Source organism: Telmatherina bonti (genome assembly GCF_933228915.1).
Source record: "Telmatherina bonti genome assembly, chromosome: 18".
Taxonomy (NCBI): Eukaryota; Metazoa; Chordata; class Actinopteri; order Atheriniformes; family Telmatherinidae; genus Telmatherina; species Telmatherina bonti.
Window position 1 is genome coordinate 4,742,972 of NC_136616.1, and position 19,117 is coordinate 4,762,088.

The window sequence follows — 19,117 nt, forward strand, 5'->3', positions numbered from 1 at the left end:
AGCTGTAGGTCTGCAGGCGAGTCCACCAGCTGGTTTCAGACATGATGGAGGGTTATTGTCCCTATGACGACGTGGAGCAGCTGGTTTTGTTTACATGTTCATCAAAACAAACTTCTTTATTTTCAAGTTAAACATCAAGTTTTACAACAATGTACTTAAAACCAAATCAGAAATAAATAAATCATAAATAAATCATTGAATGTTTGGCTGCTTATCTAAAGCGAAGATTCACTTTTCTGGTGTAAAAAGTGGAACCGGAGTCACATCTGAACCTTCTACTGATGTGTGTGATCTATACACCTCGTTTCCACGACACTAAAGTTTGGTAGAGATGGCCTCTCGTTTCCACGGCAACAGAATTTTGGCCAAAACCTGAAAGGGTTGAGACCCACGTAGCTCGCGAGCTAAGCTAAGCAGTCAAACACAGATGGAGGATGAATCGTCGGTGGCGGTTTCAGCTCATTCATTCCAGAGTTTTTTTCTGATTCTTGACGTTCAAAGCTTCCAGGTTTCACTGGAATGATCCGTTTTCTCGTCCTCAGGCTCAGCTTCAGGCTCGCCTACATTTTCTCCTACAACCTCTTCCAGTTCTGTGGTCACACATGGATCCTGGCCAACACCATCGCCAGGTTTCTGATGTTCGGCGGAGGTAAGGATCAAGATCATCAGGAACCATCACGGTCCGATGAAAGGAAGAAGTCACCATCTGGTCCATCTTTCAGATGCTTTGGCAGATACGTTTCACTCGGTCGGCTTTGTGATGAGTCTCTGCCAGCTGCTCTCCATCCTGGAGCTTTTCCACATCGCAGACGGGATCGAGAAAGCCAGATTGCTTCCTCGCTTCATCCAGGTGTGTCCCAGCCCCCTTTCCAGACTGATATCTGCTGATCCCAGCTGCTTAGTCTTGTCTTAGTCTTGCTTCTCTACTGAATGTTTTAGGTCATGGAGAAAAATGTTCTGCTGGTCATAGTCATCGTGTTGGAGGAGATCCAGAGCAAGCCGGTGGTGTGTGTGCAGTTCTTCTTGTGGAATATTCTGGACCTCTTACGGTAAGGACCAAGGCAGTTCCGCCTCCACATGGAGGATATATTTTCTGTTTGAGAGGGAAAGAAATCATACATGGTAACTAGTGATGATGCAGAGTCTGCAAGACCAGGAAGCCCTGAAACAGCAGGCGAAGATGGTGATCTGTCCTGGAAACCCTGAAGACCCTGAAGTCCAAACGAAGTTGTTATAAGGCTGAAACAAAGTTAGAAACTTTCTACATTGAAACATTCATCCATCATCCTAAGTGCTTAGTCCGATGAAGTGTTGCAGGGAAGCTGGAGCCTATCCCAGCAGTCTCTGGGTGAAAGGTGGGGTACACCCTGGACAGCTCGCCAGTCCATCGCAGGGCCACACATAAACATGTTTTAGAAAATAACAAGTAAAGCAAATACAGACATCAGATATCCATTCATCCATCTGGATTGGGGGTTTCCGTCCCCCCAGAAAGTCCTGGGCCTTGGTTGGCCATGTCCCTCCAGGTCTCCTGCTGGTCAGTCGTGTCTGGACCACCTTGCCAGGAAGAAGTCCAGGAGGCATCCTGACCAGATATTCCTAACTCGTAAGGACACTTCTCTGGCTGGGAACCGTGGCCTGATGATGCCAACGGAAACACATCATCTGCATAAGCAGAGACCCAAACTGGATCTCCTCTACATCCTGCTGATCCTAGAACTCTCACCTGGACCTACCTGTCACGCTTCCGTCAGAATCATCCTGCCTGTATAAAGAAACCAGCTGGCATGCTTTGACTTTACGATCACACAAAACTGGATTGTATGAAGACTAGGCTCTGTGTTCTGTTCTGAAAGGGCAACAAGGGTCACCTGCTACTCCAAGCCGTAGACTGACACCAGTCCTACATGCCACAAACTTCCAAAGCCTTGGAAGATCCTGCATGTGTCATCAGTCATGGTGCAACTTTACCTCCTGAACCAGATTCTTCTAATCATTTCAGTGCCTGGAACACCCGAAGTCTAGCATGAATCTCCAGGAAATGGGGAAAATAATTTAAATTAATTAATGAACTATATTTTATCTCTACTGAGAAAAGGTGTAAAAATGTGATGTTTGAATAGTTTGAACATCACAAAGTAAAAGTAGTCTGCTTTAAAATAACGTCTTCCTGAACGCAGTAACGTCTTCCTGACAGTGGAGCATGGTGGTGGCATGACAGGTGACACACCGATTCAGCAGGCTTCAGAAGGCGGTACCCGTAGAACAGCTTGCTTTGTGCCACAGGTACCCACATGAGCTGCTGCATGTTATGGAAACACCCTCCAGTGCCATGTTGTGGAGTCGCTACTCGCTCTGGATCCCAGTATACATCCTGTCAGTCACGACTGAGGGTGAGTCAACGTCAGCGTGGTGTGATGTGTGGATGGCTGGAGTGGTGTAGGGGAGGGGCCAACAGGAAATGTGTTGGCAAGACGTTACATGATAAAAGTCCGGAAGTCGAGCATGTGATGTAAAAGTTCAGTTTCTGTTTCTGCTCGTTTTCTGTTTTTCAGTCGTCACCATTTACCAGGTCTTGCTTTACATCCAGCTTACACACCCCCACTCATCCTACATCCGCCCCCTCTTCGCCCTGATGCTCTACCTGCTTCTTCTGGCTCTGGGTGAGAAAACTCCAACATGTCCACGCGTTTACCACATGACCCAACATGTGAACCACATGACCCAACATGAACCACATGACCCAACATGTGAACCACATGACCCAACATGTGAACCACATGACCCAATATTAACCATATCACCCAACATGTAAACCATATGACCCAACATGAACCACATGACCCAACATGAACCACATGACCCAACATGTGAACCATATGATCCAACATGAGAACCACATGACCCAACACGAACCATATCACGCAACATGAACCACATGACCCAACATGTGAACCAAATGACCCAATATGAACCATATCACCCAACATGTGAACCATATGACCCAACATGAGAACCTCATGACCCAACATGTAAACCACATGACCCAACACAAACCATATCACCCAACATGTGAACCACATGACCCAACATGAGAACCTCATGACCCAACGTGAACCACATGACCAAACGTGAACCACATGACCCAACATGTAAACCACATGACCCAACGTGAACCACATGACCCAACGTGAACCACATGACCCAACATGAACCACATGACCCAACATGTAAACCACATGACCCAACATGAACCACATGACCCAACATGTAAACCACATGACCCAACATGTAAACCACATGACCCAACATGAACCACATGACCCAACATGTAAACCACATGAACCAACGTGAACCACATGACCCAACGTGAACCACATGACCCAACGTGAACCACATGACCCAACGTGAACCACATGACCCAACATGAACCACATGACCCAACATGTAAACCACATGACCCAACATGTGAACCACATGACCCAACATGTGAACCACATGACCCAACATGTGAACCACATGACCCAACGTGAACCACATGACCCAACGTGAACCACATGACCCAACGTGAACCATATGACCCAACGTGAACCACATGACCCAACATGAACCACATGACCCAACATGAACCACATGACCCAACATGTGAACCACATGACCCAACATGAACCACATGACCCAACGTGAACCACATGACCCAACATGAGAACCTCATGACCCAACATGAGAACCTCATGACCCAACATGAACCACATGACCCAACATGAGAACCTCATGACCCAACATGAACCACATGACCCAACATGAGAACCACATGACCCAACATGAGAACCTCATGACCCAACATGAACCACATGACCCAACATGAGAACCACATGACCCAACATGAGAACCTCATGACCCAACATGAACCACATGACCCAACATGAGAACCACATGACCCAACATGAGAACCACATGACCCAACATGAGAACCTCATGACCCAACATGAGAACCTCATGACCCAACATGAACCATATCACCCAACATGTGAACCACATGACCCAACATGAGAACCACATGACCCAACATGAACCACATGACCCAACATGTGAACCACATGACCCAACATGAACCACATGACCCAACGTGAACCATATCACCCAACATGTGAACCACATGACCCAACATGAGAACCTCATGACCCAACATGAGAACCTCATGACCCAACATGAACCACATGACCCAACATGAGAACCTCATGACCCAACATGAACCACATGACCCAACATGAGAACCACATGACCCAACATGAGAACCTCATGACCCAACATGAGAACCACATGACCCAACATGAGAACCACATGACCCAACATGAGAACCTCATGACCCAACATGAACCACATGACCCAACATGAGAACCACATGACCCAACATGAGAACCACATGACCCAACATGAGAACCTCATGACCCAACATGAGAACCTCATGACCCAACATGAACCATATCACCCAACATGTGAACCACATGACCCAACATGAGAACCTCATGACCCAACATGAACCTCATGACCCAACATGAGAACCACATGACCCAACATGAGAACCACATGACCCAACATGAGAACCACATGACCCAACATGAGAACCTCATGACCCAACATGAACCACATGACCCAACATGAGAACCACATGACCCAACATGAGAACCACATGACCCAACATGAGAACCTCATGACCCAACATGAGAACCTCATGACCCAACATGAACCATATCACCCAACATGTGAACCACATGACCCAACATGAGAACCTCATGACCCAACATGAACCTCATGACCCAACATGAGAACCACATGACCCAACATGAGAACCTCATGACCCAACATGAACCACATAACCCAACATGAACCACATGACCCAACATGTAAACCACATGACCCAACATGAACCACATGACCAACATGAACCACATGACCCAACACGAGAACCTCATGACCCAACACGAGAACCTCATGACCCAACGTGAACCACATGACCAAACGTGAACCACATGACCCAACGTGAACCACATGACCCAACGTGAACCACATGACCCAACATGTAAACCACATGACCCAACATGAACCACATGACCCAACATGTAAACCACATGACCCAACGTGAACCACATGACCCAACATGAACCACATGACCCAACATGAACCACATGACCCAACATGAACCACATGACCCAACATGTAAACCACATGACCCAACATGTGAACCACATGACCCAACATGTGAACCACATGACCCAACATGTGAACCACATGACCCAACGTGAACCACATGACCCAACATGTGAACCACATGACCCAACGTGAACCACATGACCCAACATGAACCACATGACCCAACATGAACCACATGACCCAACATGAACCACATGACCCAACATGAACCACATGACCCAACATGTGAACCACATGACCCAACATGAACCACATGACCCAACGTGAACCATATGACCCAACATGTAAACCACATGACCCAACATGTGAACCACATGACCCAACGTGAACCATATGACCCAACATGTAAACCACATGACCCAACATGTGAACCACATGACCCAACGTGAACCATATGACCCAACATGTAAACCACATGACCCAACATGTAAACCACATGACCCAACATGTGAACCACATGACCCAACGTGAACCATATGACCCAACATGTAAACCACATGACCCAACATGTGAACCACATGACCCAACATGTAAACCACATGACCCAACATGTGAACCACATGACCCAACATGTAAACCACATGACCCAACATGAACCACATGACCCAACGTGAACCACATGACCCAACATGTAAACCACATGACCCAACATGTGAACCACATGACCCAACATGTGAACCACATGACCCAACATGTAAACCACATGACCCAACATGTAAACCACATGACCCAACATGTAAACCACATGACCCAACATGTAAACCACATGACCCAACATGTGAACCACATGACCCAACATGTAAACCACATGACCCAACATGTAAACCACATGACCCAACATGTAAACCACATGACCCAACATGAACCACATGACCCAACGTGAACCACATGACCCAACATGTAAACCACATGACCCAACATGTAAACCACATGACCCAACATGTAAACCACATGACCCAACATGAACCACATGACCCAACGTGAACCACATGACCCAACATGTGAACCACATGACCCAACATGTGAACCACATGACCCAACATGTAAACCACATGACCCAACATGTAAACCACATGACCCAACATGAACCACATGACCCAACGTGAACCACATGACCCAACATGAGAACCTCATGACCCAACATGAACCACATGACCCAACGTGAACCACATGACACAACATGAAAAGGAAGAAGTATTTCTGAGAGCAGAAGTTTCCTTTCAGGAGTTTCGCTGACGGTGTGGCAGCTGCTGAAGGAGAGGCAACACCATCTGGAGAGATGGAGCAAGAGGAAGAAGAGGATTTCATCACACAAAGACTAAGAAATGTCCTTTTCCGTGCTTTGTGTTCTGGTTTAACATGAGGGTTTGAGGAAGATTCTGAAGGAAAACGCCACAGAAATCAGGTTTGTTACATATTTTCTGTTGTATTTTTAATGAAAATGGACAGATATTTTTCACACAAAGTCCCACTTCCATCAACGTTGGTGCCTGACGAGGCTGTTACTATGGTAACAGTATGTTGTGGTCCGAGCTACCAGCCATAAGCCCTGGTCCACAGAGATTTCTTCTTGAACTCAGCGGAGGACTTCAGGGCCAGGAGAGCAGCTGAAAAGACAGCAGACGATCAGATGAACACTTAATTCTTTGTTCGAAGAAGGCAGACACGGACGAACGTCTCAGCTTCTACCTGCAACGTCATCTACGCTAAATTCATCCAGCGAAGCCAAAACTGACTCCTGAGCTGCTGACTTTAGTAAAAATGTTGAAGGAATGCATGTTTTTTGTTTTACCAATCTAAACTTGAGATGTGGATTTCTGCAGACGTATTGATGAATAAAAGTCTTTCTACATCTCTACTGTTTCTGTGAGGTTAATGAAGCGTTTTCCTCTTAAACCTGCTGTGAAGCTGTTCAGTGTTTGCTAAAGTGGTCCTGTGTACACGCTGCAGCGTTTCCATCTGGTCTGGAAAGTTCACTTTATTCTCTGGAGACTCAGTATGGATGCATGACGAGCAGGTTAAAATAAACGGAACAACCGTTTGTATAATTATTTGCATCTACACGACAGACACCGCTGTTCTGTCACACAGGTTGAAGCTGCAGAAGAAGTTGGATGAATCGGTGGCTGAAGATGTTGTGCATCAACAAGCCTCATCGGGGACATGAAAACATGAAGATGGGGAGAAAATCTGGCAGCTTTTTCCACCGATGAAGAACAGAGATGTCTTCCTCCTTTAAACCCACCTTTGGATGTGCTGATGGTTGTTTCTGACAGATTCTGCTCTGGACCTTCTGAGATGCTAAGAAGCCAGTCTATAAACTGAGACACACAAACAGAGTCGTCATGGAATCGCACGTCTGAAAAGTAGATCTAGCAGGTGATCAGACACGGTATGTTTACTACACATTGTGTTCCACTATCACACTGTTACAACTTCTTAATGAGATCTCGGTCTGATGAGACAGATTTCAGAACGATTTCCCACCGTTGTGTTCAAACTGGACTTAACTCAGTGGGACCAGACCTCCTGGACAACAGGACACAGTTTAACCAGCTGTTTGTCCCACCGAAACACAGTTTAGGTATAAAACCATTAAAAAGGTATAAATGACAAAATACACATCATGTAGGTGGATTTTCCTGTGACAGATCTGGATGTGATGGTCTGGATGTCTGGATGTGATGGTCTGGATGTGATGGTCTAGATGTGATGGTCTAGATGTGATGGTCTGGATGTGATGGTCTAGATGTGATGGTCTGGATGTGATGGTCTAGATGTGATGGTCTGGATGTGATGGTCTAGATGTGATGGTCTGGATGTGATGGTCTGGATGTGATGGTCTAGATGTCTGGATGTGATGGTCTAGATGTGATGGTCTGGATGTGAGGGTCTAGATGTGATGGTCTAGATGTCTGGATGTGATGGTCTAGATGTGATGGTCTGGATGTGATGGTCTAGATGTGATGGTCTGGATGTGAGGGTCTAGATGTGATGGTCTAGATGTCTGGATGTGATGGTCTAGATGTGATGGTCTAGATGTGATGGTCTGGATGTGATGGTCTAGATGTCTGGATGTGATGGTCTAGATGTGATGGTCTAGATGTGATGGTCTGGATGTGAGGGTCTAGATGTGATGGTCTAGATGTCTGGATGTGATGGTCTGGATGTGATGGTCTGGATGTGATGGTCTAGATGTGATGGTCTAGATGTGATGGTCTGGATGTGAGGGTCTAGATGTGATGGTCTAGATGTCTGGATGTGATGGTCTGGATGTGATGGTCTGGATGTGAGGGTCTAGATGTGATGGTCTGGATGTGAGGGTCTAGATGTGATGGTCTGGATGTGATGGTCTGGATGTGATGGTCTAGATGTGATGGTCTAGATGTGATGGTCTAGATGTGATGGTCTAGATGTCTGGATGTGATGGTCGGGATGTGATGGTCTAGATGTGATGGTCTGGATGTGATGGTCTAGATGTCTGGATGTGATGGTCTGGATGTGATGGTCTAGATGTGATGGTCTAGATGTCTAGATGTGATGGTCTGGATGTGATGGTCTAGATGTCTGGATGTGATGGTCTGGATGTGATGGTCTGGATGTGATGGTCTAGATGTCTGGATGTGATGGTCTAGATGTGATGGTCTGGATGTGAGGGTCTGGATGTGATGGTCTGGATGTGATGGTCTGGATGTGAGGGTCTGGATGTGAGGGTCTAGATGTGATGTCTGGATGTGATGGTCTAGATGTCTGGATGTGATGGTCTAGATGTGATGGTCTGGATGTGATGGTCTAGATGTGATGGTCTGGATGTGATGGTCTGGATGTGATGGTCTAGATGTCTGGATGTGATGGTCTAGATGTGATGGTCTAGATGTGATGGTCTGGATGTCTGGATGTGATGGTCTAGATGTGATGGTCTGGATGTGATGGTCTAGATGTGATGGTCTGGATGTGATGGTCTGGATGTGAGGGTCTGGATGTGAGGGTCTAGATGTGATGTCTGGATGTGATGGTCTAGATGTCTGGATGTGATGGTCTAGATGTGATGGTCTGGATGTGAGGGTCTAGATGTGATGGTCTAGATGTGATGGTCTGGATGTGAGGGTCTAGATGTGATGGTCTGGATGTGAGGGTCTAGATGTGATGTCTGGATGTGATGGTCTAGATGTCTGGATGTGATGGTCTAGATGTGATGGTCTGGATGTGAGGGTCTAGATGTGATGGTCTAGATGTGATGGTCTAGATGTCTGGATGTGATGGTCTAGATGTGATGGTCTGGATGTGATGGTCTGGATGTGATGGTCTAGATGTCTGGATGTGATGGTCTGGATGTGATGGTCTAGATGTGATGGTCTGGATGTGATGGTCTAGATGTGATGGTCTGGATGTGATGGTCTGGATGTGATGGTCTAGATGTGATGGTCTGGATGTGATGGTCTGGATGTGATGGTCTAGATGTGATGGTCTGGATGTCTGGATGTGATGGTCTAGATGTGATGGTCTGGATGTGATGGTCTAGATGTGATGGTCTGGATGTGATGGTCTAGATGTGATGGTCTAGATGTGATGGTCTGGATGTGATGGTCTAGATGTGATGGTCTGGATGTGATGGTCTAGATGTGATGGTCTAGATGTCTGGATGTGATGGTCTAGATGTGATGGTCTGGATGTGAGGGTCTAGATGTGATGGTCTGGATGTGATGGTCTAGATGTCTGGATGTGATGGTCGGGATGTGATGGTCTAGATGTGATGGTCTGGATGTGATGGTCTAGATGTGATGGTCTGGATGTGATGGTCTGGATGTGATGGTCTAGATGTGATGGTCTGGATGTGATGGTCTAGATGTGATGGTCTAGATGTGATGGTCTGGATGTGATGGTCTAGATGTGATGGTCTAGATGTGATGGTCTGGATGTCTGGATGTGATGGTCTAGATGTGATGGTCTAGATGTGATGGTCTGGATGTGATGGTCTAGATGTGATGGTCTAGATGTGATGGTCTGGATGTGATGGTCTAGATGTGATGGTCTAGATGTGATGGTCTGGATGTGATGGTCTAGATGTGATGGTCTAGATGTGATGGTCTAGATGTGATGGTCTAGATGTGATGGTCTGGATGTGATGGTCTAGATGTGATGGTCTAGATGTGATGGTCTAGATGTGATGGTCTAGATGTGATGGTCTAGATGTCTGGATGTGATGGTCTAGATGTGATGGTCTGGATGTCTGGATGTGATGGTCTGGATGTCTGGATGTGATGGTCTGGATGTGATGGTCTGGATGTGATGGTCTAGATGTGATGGTCTGGATGTCTGGATGTGATGGTCTGGATGTGATGGTCTGGATGTGATGGTCTAGATGTGATGGTCTAGATGTCTGGATGTGATGGTCTAGATGTGATGGTCTAGATGTGATGGTCTGGATGTGATGGTCTAGATGTGATGGTCTAGATGTGAGGGTCTAGATGTGATGGTCTGGATGTGATGGTCTGGATGTGATGGTCTAGATGTGATGGTCTAGATGTGATGGTCTGGATGTGATGGTCTAGATGTGATGGTCTAGATGTGAGGGTCTAGATGTGATGGTCTAGATGTGATGGTCTAGATGTGATGGTCTGGATGTGATGGTCTAGATGTGATGGTCTAGATGTGAGGGTCTAGATGTGAGGGTCTGGATGTGATGGTCTGGATGTGATGGTCTAGATGTGATGGTCTGGATGTGATGGTCTAGATGTGATGGTCTAGATGTGAGGGTCTAGATGTGATGGTCTAGATGTGATGGTCTAGATGTGAGGGTCTAGATGTGATGGTCTGGATGTGAGGGTCTAGATGTGATGTCTGGATGTGATGGTCTAGATGTCTGGATGTGATGGTCTAGATGTGATGGTCTGGATGTGATGGTCTAGATGTGATGGTCTGGATGTGATGGTCTAGATGTCTGAAAGTGATGGTCTAGATGTGATGGTCTGGATGTCTGGATGTGATGGTCTAGATGTGATGGTCTAGATGTGATGGTCTGGATGTGATGGTCTAGATGTGATGGTCTAGATGTCTGGATGTGATGGTCTAGATGTGATGGTCTGGATGTGATGGTCTAGATGTGATGGTCTGGATGTGATGGTCTGGATGTCTGGATGTGATGGTCTGGATGTGATGGTCTAGATGTCTGGATGTGATGGTCTGGATGTGATGGTCTGGATGTGAGGGTCTAGATGTGATGGTCTAGATGTGAGGGTCTAGATGTGATGGTCTAGATGTCTGGATGTGATGGTCTGGATGTGATGGTCTAGATGTCTGGATGTGATGGTCGGGATGTGATGGTCTGGATGTCTGGATGTGATGGTCTGGATGTCTGGATGTGATGGTCTAGATGTGATGGTCTAGATGTGATGGTCTAGATGTCTGGATGTGATGGTCTGGATGTGATGGTCTAGATGTCTGGATGTGATGGTCTGGATGTGATGGTCTAGATGTGATGGTCTAGATGTGATGGTCTAGATGTCTGGATGTGATGGTCTAGATGTGATGGTCTAGATGTCTGGATGTGATGGTCTGGATGTGAGGGTCTAGATGTGATGGTCTAGATGTGATGGTCTGGATGTGATGGTCTAGATGTGATGGTCTAGATGTGAGGGTCTGGATGTGATGGTCTAGATGTGATGGTCTAGATGTGATGGTCTGGATGTGATGGTCTAGATGTGATGGTCTAGATGTGATGGTCTGGATGTGATGGTCTAGATGTCTGGATGTGATGGTCTAGATGTGATGGTCTGGATGTGAGGGTCTAGATGTGATGGTCTGGATGTGAGGGTCTAGATGTGATGGTCTGGATGTGATGGTCTAGATGTGATGGTCTGGATGTGATGGTCTAGATGTGATGGTCTGGATGTGATGGTCTGGATGTGATGGTCTGGATGTGATGGTCTAGATGTGAGGGTCTGGATGTGAGGGTCTAGATGTGATGGTCTAGATGTGATGGTCTGGATGTGAGGGTCTAGATGTGATGGTCCAGATGTGATGGTCTGGATGTGATGGTCTAGATGTGATGGTCTAGATGTCTGGATGTGATGGTCTAGATGTGATGGTCTGGATGTGATGGTCTGGATGTCTGGATGTGATGGTGTAGATGTGATGGTCTGGATGTGATGGTCTAGATGTCTGGATGTGATGGTCTAGATGTGATGGTCTGGATGTGATGGTCTGGATGTGATGGTCTAGATGTGATGGTCTGGATGTGATGGTCTGGATGTGAGGGTCTAGATGTCTGGATGTGATGGTGTAGATGTGATGGTCTGGATGTGAGGGTCTAGATGTGATGGTCTAGATGTCTGGATGTGATGGTCTAGATGTGATGGTCTAGATGTCTGGATGTGATGGTCTGGATGTGAGGGTCTAGATGTGATGGTCTAGATGTGAGGGTCTAGATGTGATGGTCTAGATGTCTGGATGTGATGGTCTAGATGTGATGGTCTGGATGTGAGGGTCTAGATGTGATGGTCTAGATGTCTGGATGTGATGGTCTGGATGTGATGGTCTGGATGTGATGGTCTAGATGTGATGGTCTGGATGTGATGGTCTAGATGTGATGGTCTGGATGTCTGGATGTCATGGTCTGGATGTGATGGTCTAGATGTCTGGATGTGATGGTCTGGATGTGATGGTCTGGATGTGAGGGTCTAGATGTGATGGTCTAGATGTGATGGTCTAGATGTGATGGTCTAGATGTCTGGATGTGATGGTCTGGATGTGATGGTCTAGATGTCTGGATGTGATGGTCTAGATGTGATGGTCTGGATGTCTGGATGTGATGGTCTGGATGTCTGGATGTGATGGTCTGGATGTGATGGTCTGGATGTGATGGTCTGGATGTGATGGTCTAGATGTGATGGTCTGGATGTGAGGGTCTGGATGTGAGGGTCTGGATGTGATGGTCTGGATGTGAGGGTCTAGATGTGATGGTCTAGATGTGATGGTCTAGATGTGATGGTCTGGATGTGATGGTCTAGATGTGATGGTCTAGATGTCTGGATGTGATGGTCTAGATGTGATGGTCTAGATGTGATGGTCTGGATGTGAGGGTCTGGATGTGATGGTCTGGATGTGATGGTCTAGATGTGATGGTCTGGATGTGATGGTCTAGATGTGAGGGTCTAGATGTGATGGTCTAGATGTGATGGTCTAGATGTGAGGGTCTAGATGTGATGGTCTGGATGTGAGGGTCTAGATGTCTGGATGTGATGGTCTAGATGTGATGGTCTGGATGTGATGGTCTGGATGTGATGGTCTGGATGTGATGGTCTAGATGTCTGGATGTGATGGTCTAGATGTGATGGTCTAGATGTGATGGTCTGGATGTCTGGATGTGATGGTCTAGATGTGATGGTCTAGATGTGATGGTCTAGATGTGATGGTCTGGATGTGATGGTCTAGATGTGATGGTCTGGATGTGATGGTCTAGATGTCTGGATGTGATGGTCTAGATGTGATGGTCTGGATGTGATGGTCTAGATGTCTGGATGTGATGGTCTAGATGTGAGGGTCTAGATGTGATGGTCTAGATGTGATGGTCTAGATGTGAGGGTCTAGATGTGATGGTCTGGATGTGAGGGTCTAGATGTGATGTCTGGATGTGATGGTCTAGATGTCTGGATGTGATGGTCTAGATGTGATGGTCTGGATGTGATGGTCTAGATGTGATGGTCTGGATGTGATGGTCTAGATGTCTGAAAGTGATGGTCTAGATGTGATGGTCTGGATGTCTGGATGTGATGGTCTAGATGTGATGGTCTAGATGTGATGGTCTAGATGTGATGGTCTGGATGTGATGGTCTAGATGTGATGGTCTAGATGTCTGGATGTGATGGTCTAGATGTGATGGTCTGGATGTGATGGTCTAGATGTGATGGTCTGGATGTGATGGTCTGGATGTCTGGATGTGATGGTCTGGATGTGATGGTCTAGATGTCTGGATGTGATGGTCTGGATGTGATGGTCTGGATGTGAGGGTCTAGATGTGATGGTCTAGATGTGAGGGTCTAGATGTGATGGTCTAGATGTCTGGATGTGATGGTCTGGATGTGATGGTCTAGATGTCTGGATGTGATGGTCGGGATGTGATGGTCTGGATGTCTGGATGTGATGGTCTGGATGTCTGGATGTGATGGTCTAGATGTGATGGTCTAGATGTGATGGTCTAGATGTCTGGATGTGATGGTCTGGATGTGATGGTCTAGATGTCTGGATGTGATGGTCTGGATGTGATGGTCTGGATGTCTGGATGTGATGGTCTGGATGTGATGGTCTAGATGTGATGGTCTGGATGTGATGGTCTAGATGTGATGGTCTAGATGTGAGGGTCTGGATGTGATGGTCTAGATGTGATGGTCTAGATGTGATGGTCTGGATGTGATGGTCTAGATGTGATGGTCTAGATGTGATGGTCTGGATGTGATGGTCTAGATGTCTGGATGTGATGGTCTAGATGTGATGGTCTGGATGTGAGGGTCTAGATGTGATGGTCTGGATGTGAGGGTCTAGATGTGATGGTCTGGATGTGATGGTCTAGATGTGATGGTCTGGATGTGATGGTCTAGATGTGATGGTCTGGATGTGATGGTCTGGATGTGATGGTCTGGATGTGATGGTCTAGATGTGAGGGTCTGGATGTGAGGGTCTAGATGTGATGGTCTAGATGTGATGGTCTGGATGTGAGGGTCTAGATGTGATGGTCCAGATGTGATGGTCTGGATGTGATGGTCTAGATGTGATGGTCTAGATGTCTGGATGTGATGGTCTAGATGTGATGGTCTGGATGTGATGGTCTGGATGTCTGGATGTGATGGTCTGGATGTGATGGTCTAGATGTCTGGATGTGATGGTCTGGATGTGATGGTCTGGATGTGAGGGTCTAGATGTGATGGTCTAGATGTCTGGATGTGATGGTCTGGATGTGATGGTCTAGATGTCTGGATGTGATGGTCGGGATGTGATGGTCTAGATGTGAGGGTCTAGATGTGATGGTCTAGATGTGATGGTCTAGATGTGATGGTCTAGATGTGATGGTCTGGATGTGAGGGTCTGGATGTGATGGTCTGGATGTGATGGTCTAGATGTGATGGTCTGGATGTGATGGTCTAGATGTGAGGGTCTAGATGTGATGGTCTAGATGTGATGGTCTAGATGTGAGGGTCTAGATGTGATGGTCTGGATGTGAGGGTCTAGATGTGATGTCTGGATGTGATGGTCTAGATGTCTGGATGTGATGGTCTAGATGTGATGGTCTGGATGTGATGGTCTGGATGTGATGGTCTGGATGTGATGGTCTAGATGTGATGGTCTAGATGTGATGGTCTAGATGTGATGGTCTAGATGTGATGGTCTGGATGTGATGGTCTAGATGTGATGGTCTGGATGTGATGGTCTAGATGTCTGGATGTGATGGTCTAGATGTGATGGTCTGGATGTGATGGTCTAGATGTGATGGTCTAGATGTGATGGTCTGGATGTGATGGTCTGGATGTCTGGATGTGATGGTCTGGATGTGATGGTCTAGATGTGATGGTCTGGATGTGATGGTCTAGATGTGATGGTCTAGATGTGATGGTCTAGATGTGATGGTCTGGATGTCTGGATGTGATGGTCTGGATGTGATGGTCTAGATGTGATGGTCTGGATGTGATGGTCTAGATGTGATGGTCTGGATGTCTGGATGTGATGGTCTAGATGTGATGGTCTGGATGTGATGGTCTAGATGTGATGGTCTAGATGTGATGGTCTGGATGTGATGGTCTAGATGTGATGGTCTAGATGTGATGGTCTGGATGTGATGGTCTAGATGTGATGGTCTGGATGTGATGGTCTAGATGTCTGGATGTGATGGTCTAGATGTGATGGTCTGGATGTGATGGTCTAGATGTGATGGTCTGGATGTGATGGTCTGGATGTCTGGATGTGATGGTCTGGATGTGATGGTCTAGATGTCTGGATGTGATGGTCTGGATGTGATGGTCTGGATGTGATGGTCTAGATGTGAGGGTCTAGATGTCTGGATGTGATGGTCTAGATGTGATGGTCTAGATGTGAGGGTCTAGATGTGATGGTCTAGATGTCTGGATGTGATGGTCTAGATGTCTGGATGTGATGGTCTGGATGTGATGGTCTAGATGTCTGGATGTGATGGTCGGGATGTGATGGTCTAGATGTCTGGATGTGATGGTCTGGATGTCTGGATGTGATGGTCTGGATGTGATGGTCTAGATGTCTGGATGTGATGGTCTAGATGTGATGGTCTAGATGTGATGGTCTGGATGTGATGGTCTGGATGTGAGGGTCTGGATGTGATGGTCTGGATGTGATGGTCTGGATGTGATGGTCTGGATGTGAGGGTCTAGATGTGATGGTCTAGATGTGATGGTCTAGATGTGATGGTCTAGATGTGATGGTCTGGATGTGATGGTCTGGATGTCTGGATGTGATGGTCTGGATGTCTGGATGTGATGGTCTGGATGTGATGGTCTAGATGTCTGGATGTGATGGTCTAGATGTGATGGTCTAGATGTGATGGTCTGGATGTGATGGTCTGGATGTGAGGGTCTGGATGTGATGGTCTGGATGTGATGGTCTGGATGTGAGGGTCTAGATGTGATGGTCTAGATGTGATGGTCTAGATGTGATGGTCTGGATGTGATGGTCTAGATGTGATGGTCTAGATGTGATGGTCTAGATGTGATGGTCTAGATGTGAGGGTCTGGATGTGAGGGTCTGGATGTGATGGTCTAGATGTGATGGTCTGGATGTGATGGTCTAGATGTGATGGTCTAGATGTGAGGGTCTAGATGTGATGTCTGGATGTGATGGTCTAGATGTCTGGATGTGATGGTCTAGATGTGATGGTCTGGATGTGATGGTCTAGATGTGATGGTCTGGATGTGATGGTCTGGATGTGATGGTCTAGATGTCTGGATGTGATGGTCTAGATGTGATGGTCTAGATGTCTGGATGTGATGGTCTAGATGTGATGGTCTAGATGTGATGGTCTGGATGTGATGGTCTAGATGTGATGGTCTAGATGTGATGGTCTAGATGTGAGGGTCTGGATGTGATGGTCTAGATGTCTGGATGTGATGGTCTAGATGTGATGGTCTAGATGTGATGGTCTAGATGTCTGGATGTGATGGTCTAGATGTGATGGTCTAGATGTGATGGTCTAGATGTGATGGTCTAGATGTGATGGTCTGGATGTGATGGTCTAGATGTCTGGATGTGATGGTCTAGATGTCTGGATGTGATGGTCTAGATGTGATGGTCTGGATGTGAGGGTCTAGATGTGATGGTCTAGATGTCTGGATGTGATGGTCTAGATGTGATGGTCTGGATGTCTGGATGTGATGGTCTAGATGTGATGGTCTAGATGTGATGGTCTGGATGTGATGGTCTAGATGTCTGGATGTGATGGTCTAGATGTCTGGATGTGATGGTCTAGATGTGATGGTCTAGATGTGATGGTCTGGATGTGATGGTCTAGATGTCTGGATGTGATGGTCTAGATGTGATGGTCTGGATGTGATGGTCTAGATGTCTGGATGTGATGGTCTAGATTTGATGGTCTGGATGTGATGGTCTAGATGTGATGGTCTGGATGTGATGGTCTAGATGTGATGGTCTGGATGCGATGGTCTAGATGTCTGGATGTGATGGTCTAGATGTCTGGATGTGATGGTCTAGATGTGATGGTCTGGATGTGAGGGTCTAGATGTGATGGTCTAGATGTCTGGATGTGATGGTCTAGATGTGATGGTCTAGATGTGATGGTCTGGATGTGATGGTCTAGATGTCTGGATGTGATGGTCTAGATGTCTGGATGTGATGGTCTAGATGTGATGGTCTGGATGTGAGGGTCTAGATGTGATGGTCTAGATGTCTGGATGTGATGGTCTAGATGTGATGGTCTAGATGTGATGGTCTGGATGTGATGGTCTAGATGTCTGGATGTGATGGTCTAGATGTCTGGATGTGATGGTCTAGATGTGATGGTCTAGATGTGATGGTCTGGATGTGATGGTCTAGATGTCTGGATGTGATGGTCTAGATGTGATGGTCTGGATGTGATGGTCTAGATGTCTGGATGTGATGGTCTAGATTTGATGGTCTGGATGTGATGGTCTAGATGTGATGGTCTGGATGCGATGGTCTAGATGTGATGGTCTGGATGCGATGGTCTAGATGTGATGGTCTGGATGTGATGGTCTAGATGTCTGGATGTGATGGTCTAGATGTGATGGTCTGGATGTGATGGTCTAGATGTCTGGATGTGATGGTCTAGATGTGATGGTCTGGATGTGATGGTCTAGATGTGATGGTCTGGATGTGATGGTCTAGATGTGATGGTCTGGATGCGATGGTCTAGATGTGATGGTCTTCATGTGAGAAGATGAACCAACCTTGTGCGTCTGGCTGCTCCATGGTTCTTTACCCAGGAGCAGAGGCAAACTGTGGGACACTCCCAGCATGCACTGCGGCAGACTGTGGTCCGGGATCGACTCTGCGCCGTACAGACTGTGTGTCAGTGTTGGAGGCTTGGGGTCTGGCTGCCATGGAAACCACTTGGCCCGGATGCCAAACAGGAAGGGCATTAAGTGGTCGCCCCAGGAAACGACAGCAGCAGCAAACAGCTGGAACAGGAAGTCTGTGGCCTGCAGACACGAAAACACAGGAAGCTTCATCCAGATGCTGCTCTGCTTCAACGACATGCTGAACTCAGCTAACGGTTTCTAAAGACAAAACGTGACACTCAGTAAATGTTTAGGAACATAAACCATCATTTTATTTGTAAATATTTTAATGCCAATGATCCTCCTCATCAATACATCCCTCCTGGTTTCATCAGCTCAGCCGACCCGTG

The 19,117-nt window shown here is 46.7% G+C and overlaps 2 protein-coding genes across 6 annotated transcripts in view; one reads left to right on the forward strand and one right to left on the reverse strand.

Moving 5' to 3' along the window:
• hacd4 (3-hydroxyacyl-CoA dehydratase 4) overlaps positions 1-7,043 on the forward strand; it is a 49,737-nt gene extending 42,694 nt beyond the window's left edge. For 3 of the 4 annotated variants that reach the window (XM_079257446.1, XM_079257444.1, XM_079257445.1), the window contains exons 2-7: positions 543-649; positions 723-850; positions 940-1,049; positions 2,287-2,393; positions 2,556-2,663; positions 6,439-7,043. In XM_079257446.1, coding sequence (XP_079113572.1) covers positions 637-649; positions 723-850; positions 940-1,049; positions 2,287-2,393; positions 2,556-2,663; positions 6,439-6,536 — 564 coding nt within the window. In that variant the 5' untranslated portion in view covers positions 543-636 and the 3' untranslated portion in view covers positions 6,537-7,043. The remainder of the gene's footprint in view (positions 1-542; positions 650-722; positions 851-939; positions 1,050-2,286; positions 2,394-2,555; positions 2,664-6,438) is intronic. The other variant, XR_013771669.1, reaches the window with a different exon arrangement.
• The window catches only part of focad (focadhesin), a 116,280-nt gene continuing 103,859 nt past the window's right edge, over positions 6,697-19,117 (reverse strand). For both annotated transcript variants that reach the window (XM_079257441.1, XM_079257442.1), the window contains exons 42-44: positions 18,657-18,908; positions 7,460-7,535; positions 6,697-6,821 (exon numbers count right to left, since the gene is read on the reverse strand). In XM_079257441.1, the coding sequence (XP_079113567.1) occupies positions 6,748-6,821; positions 7,460-7,535; positions 18,657-18,908 (402 nt within the window). In that variant the 3' untranslated portion in view covers positions 6,697-6,747. The remainder of the gene's footprint in view (positions 6,822-7,459; positions 7,536-18,656; positions 18,909-19,117) is intronic.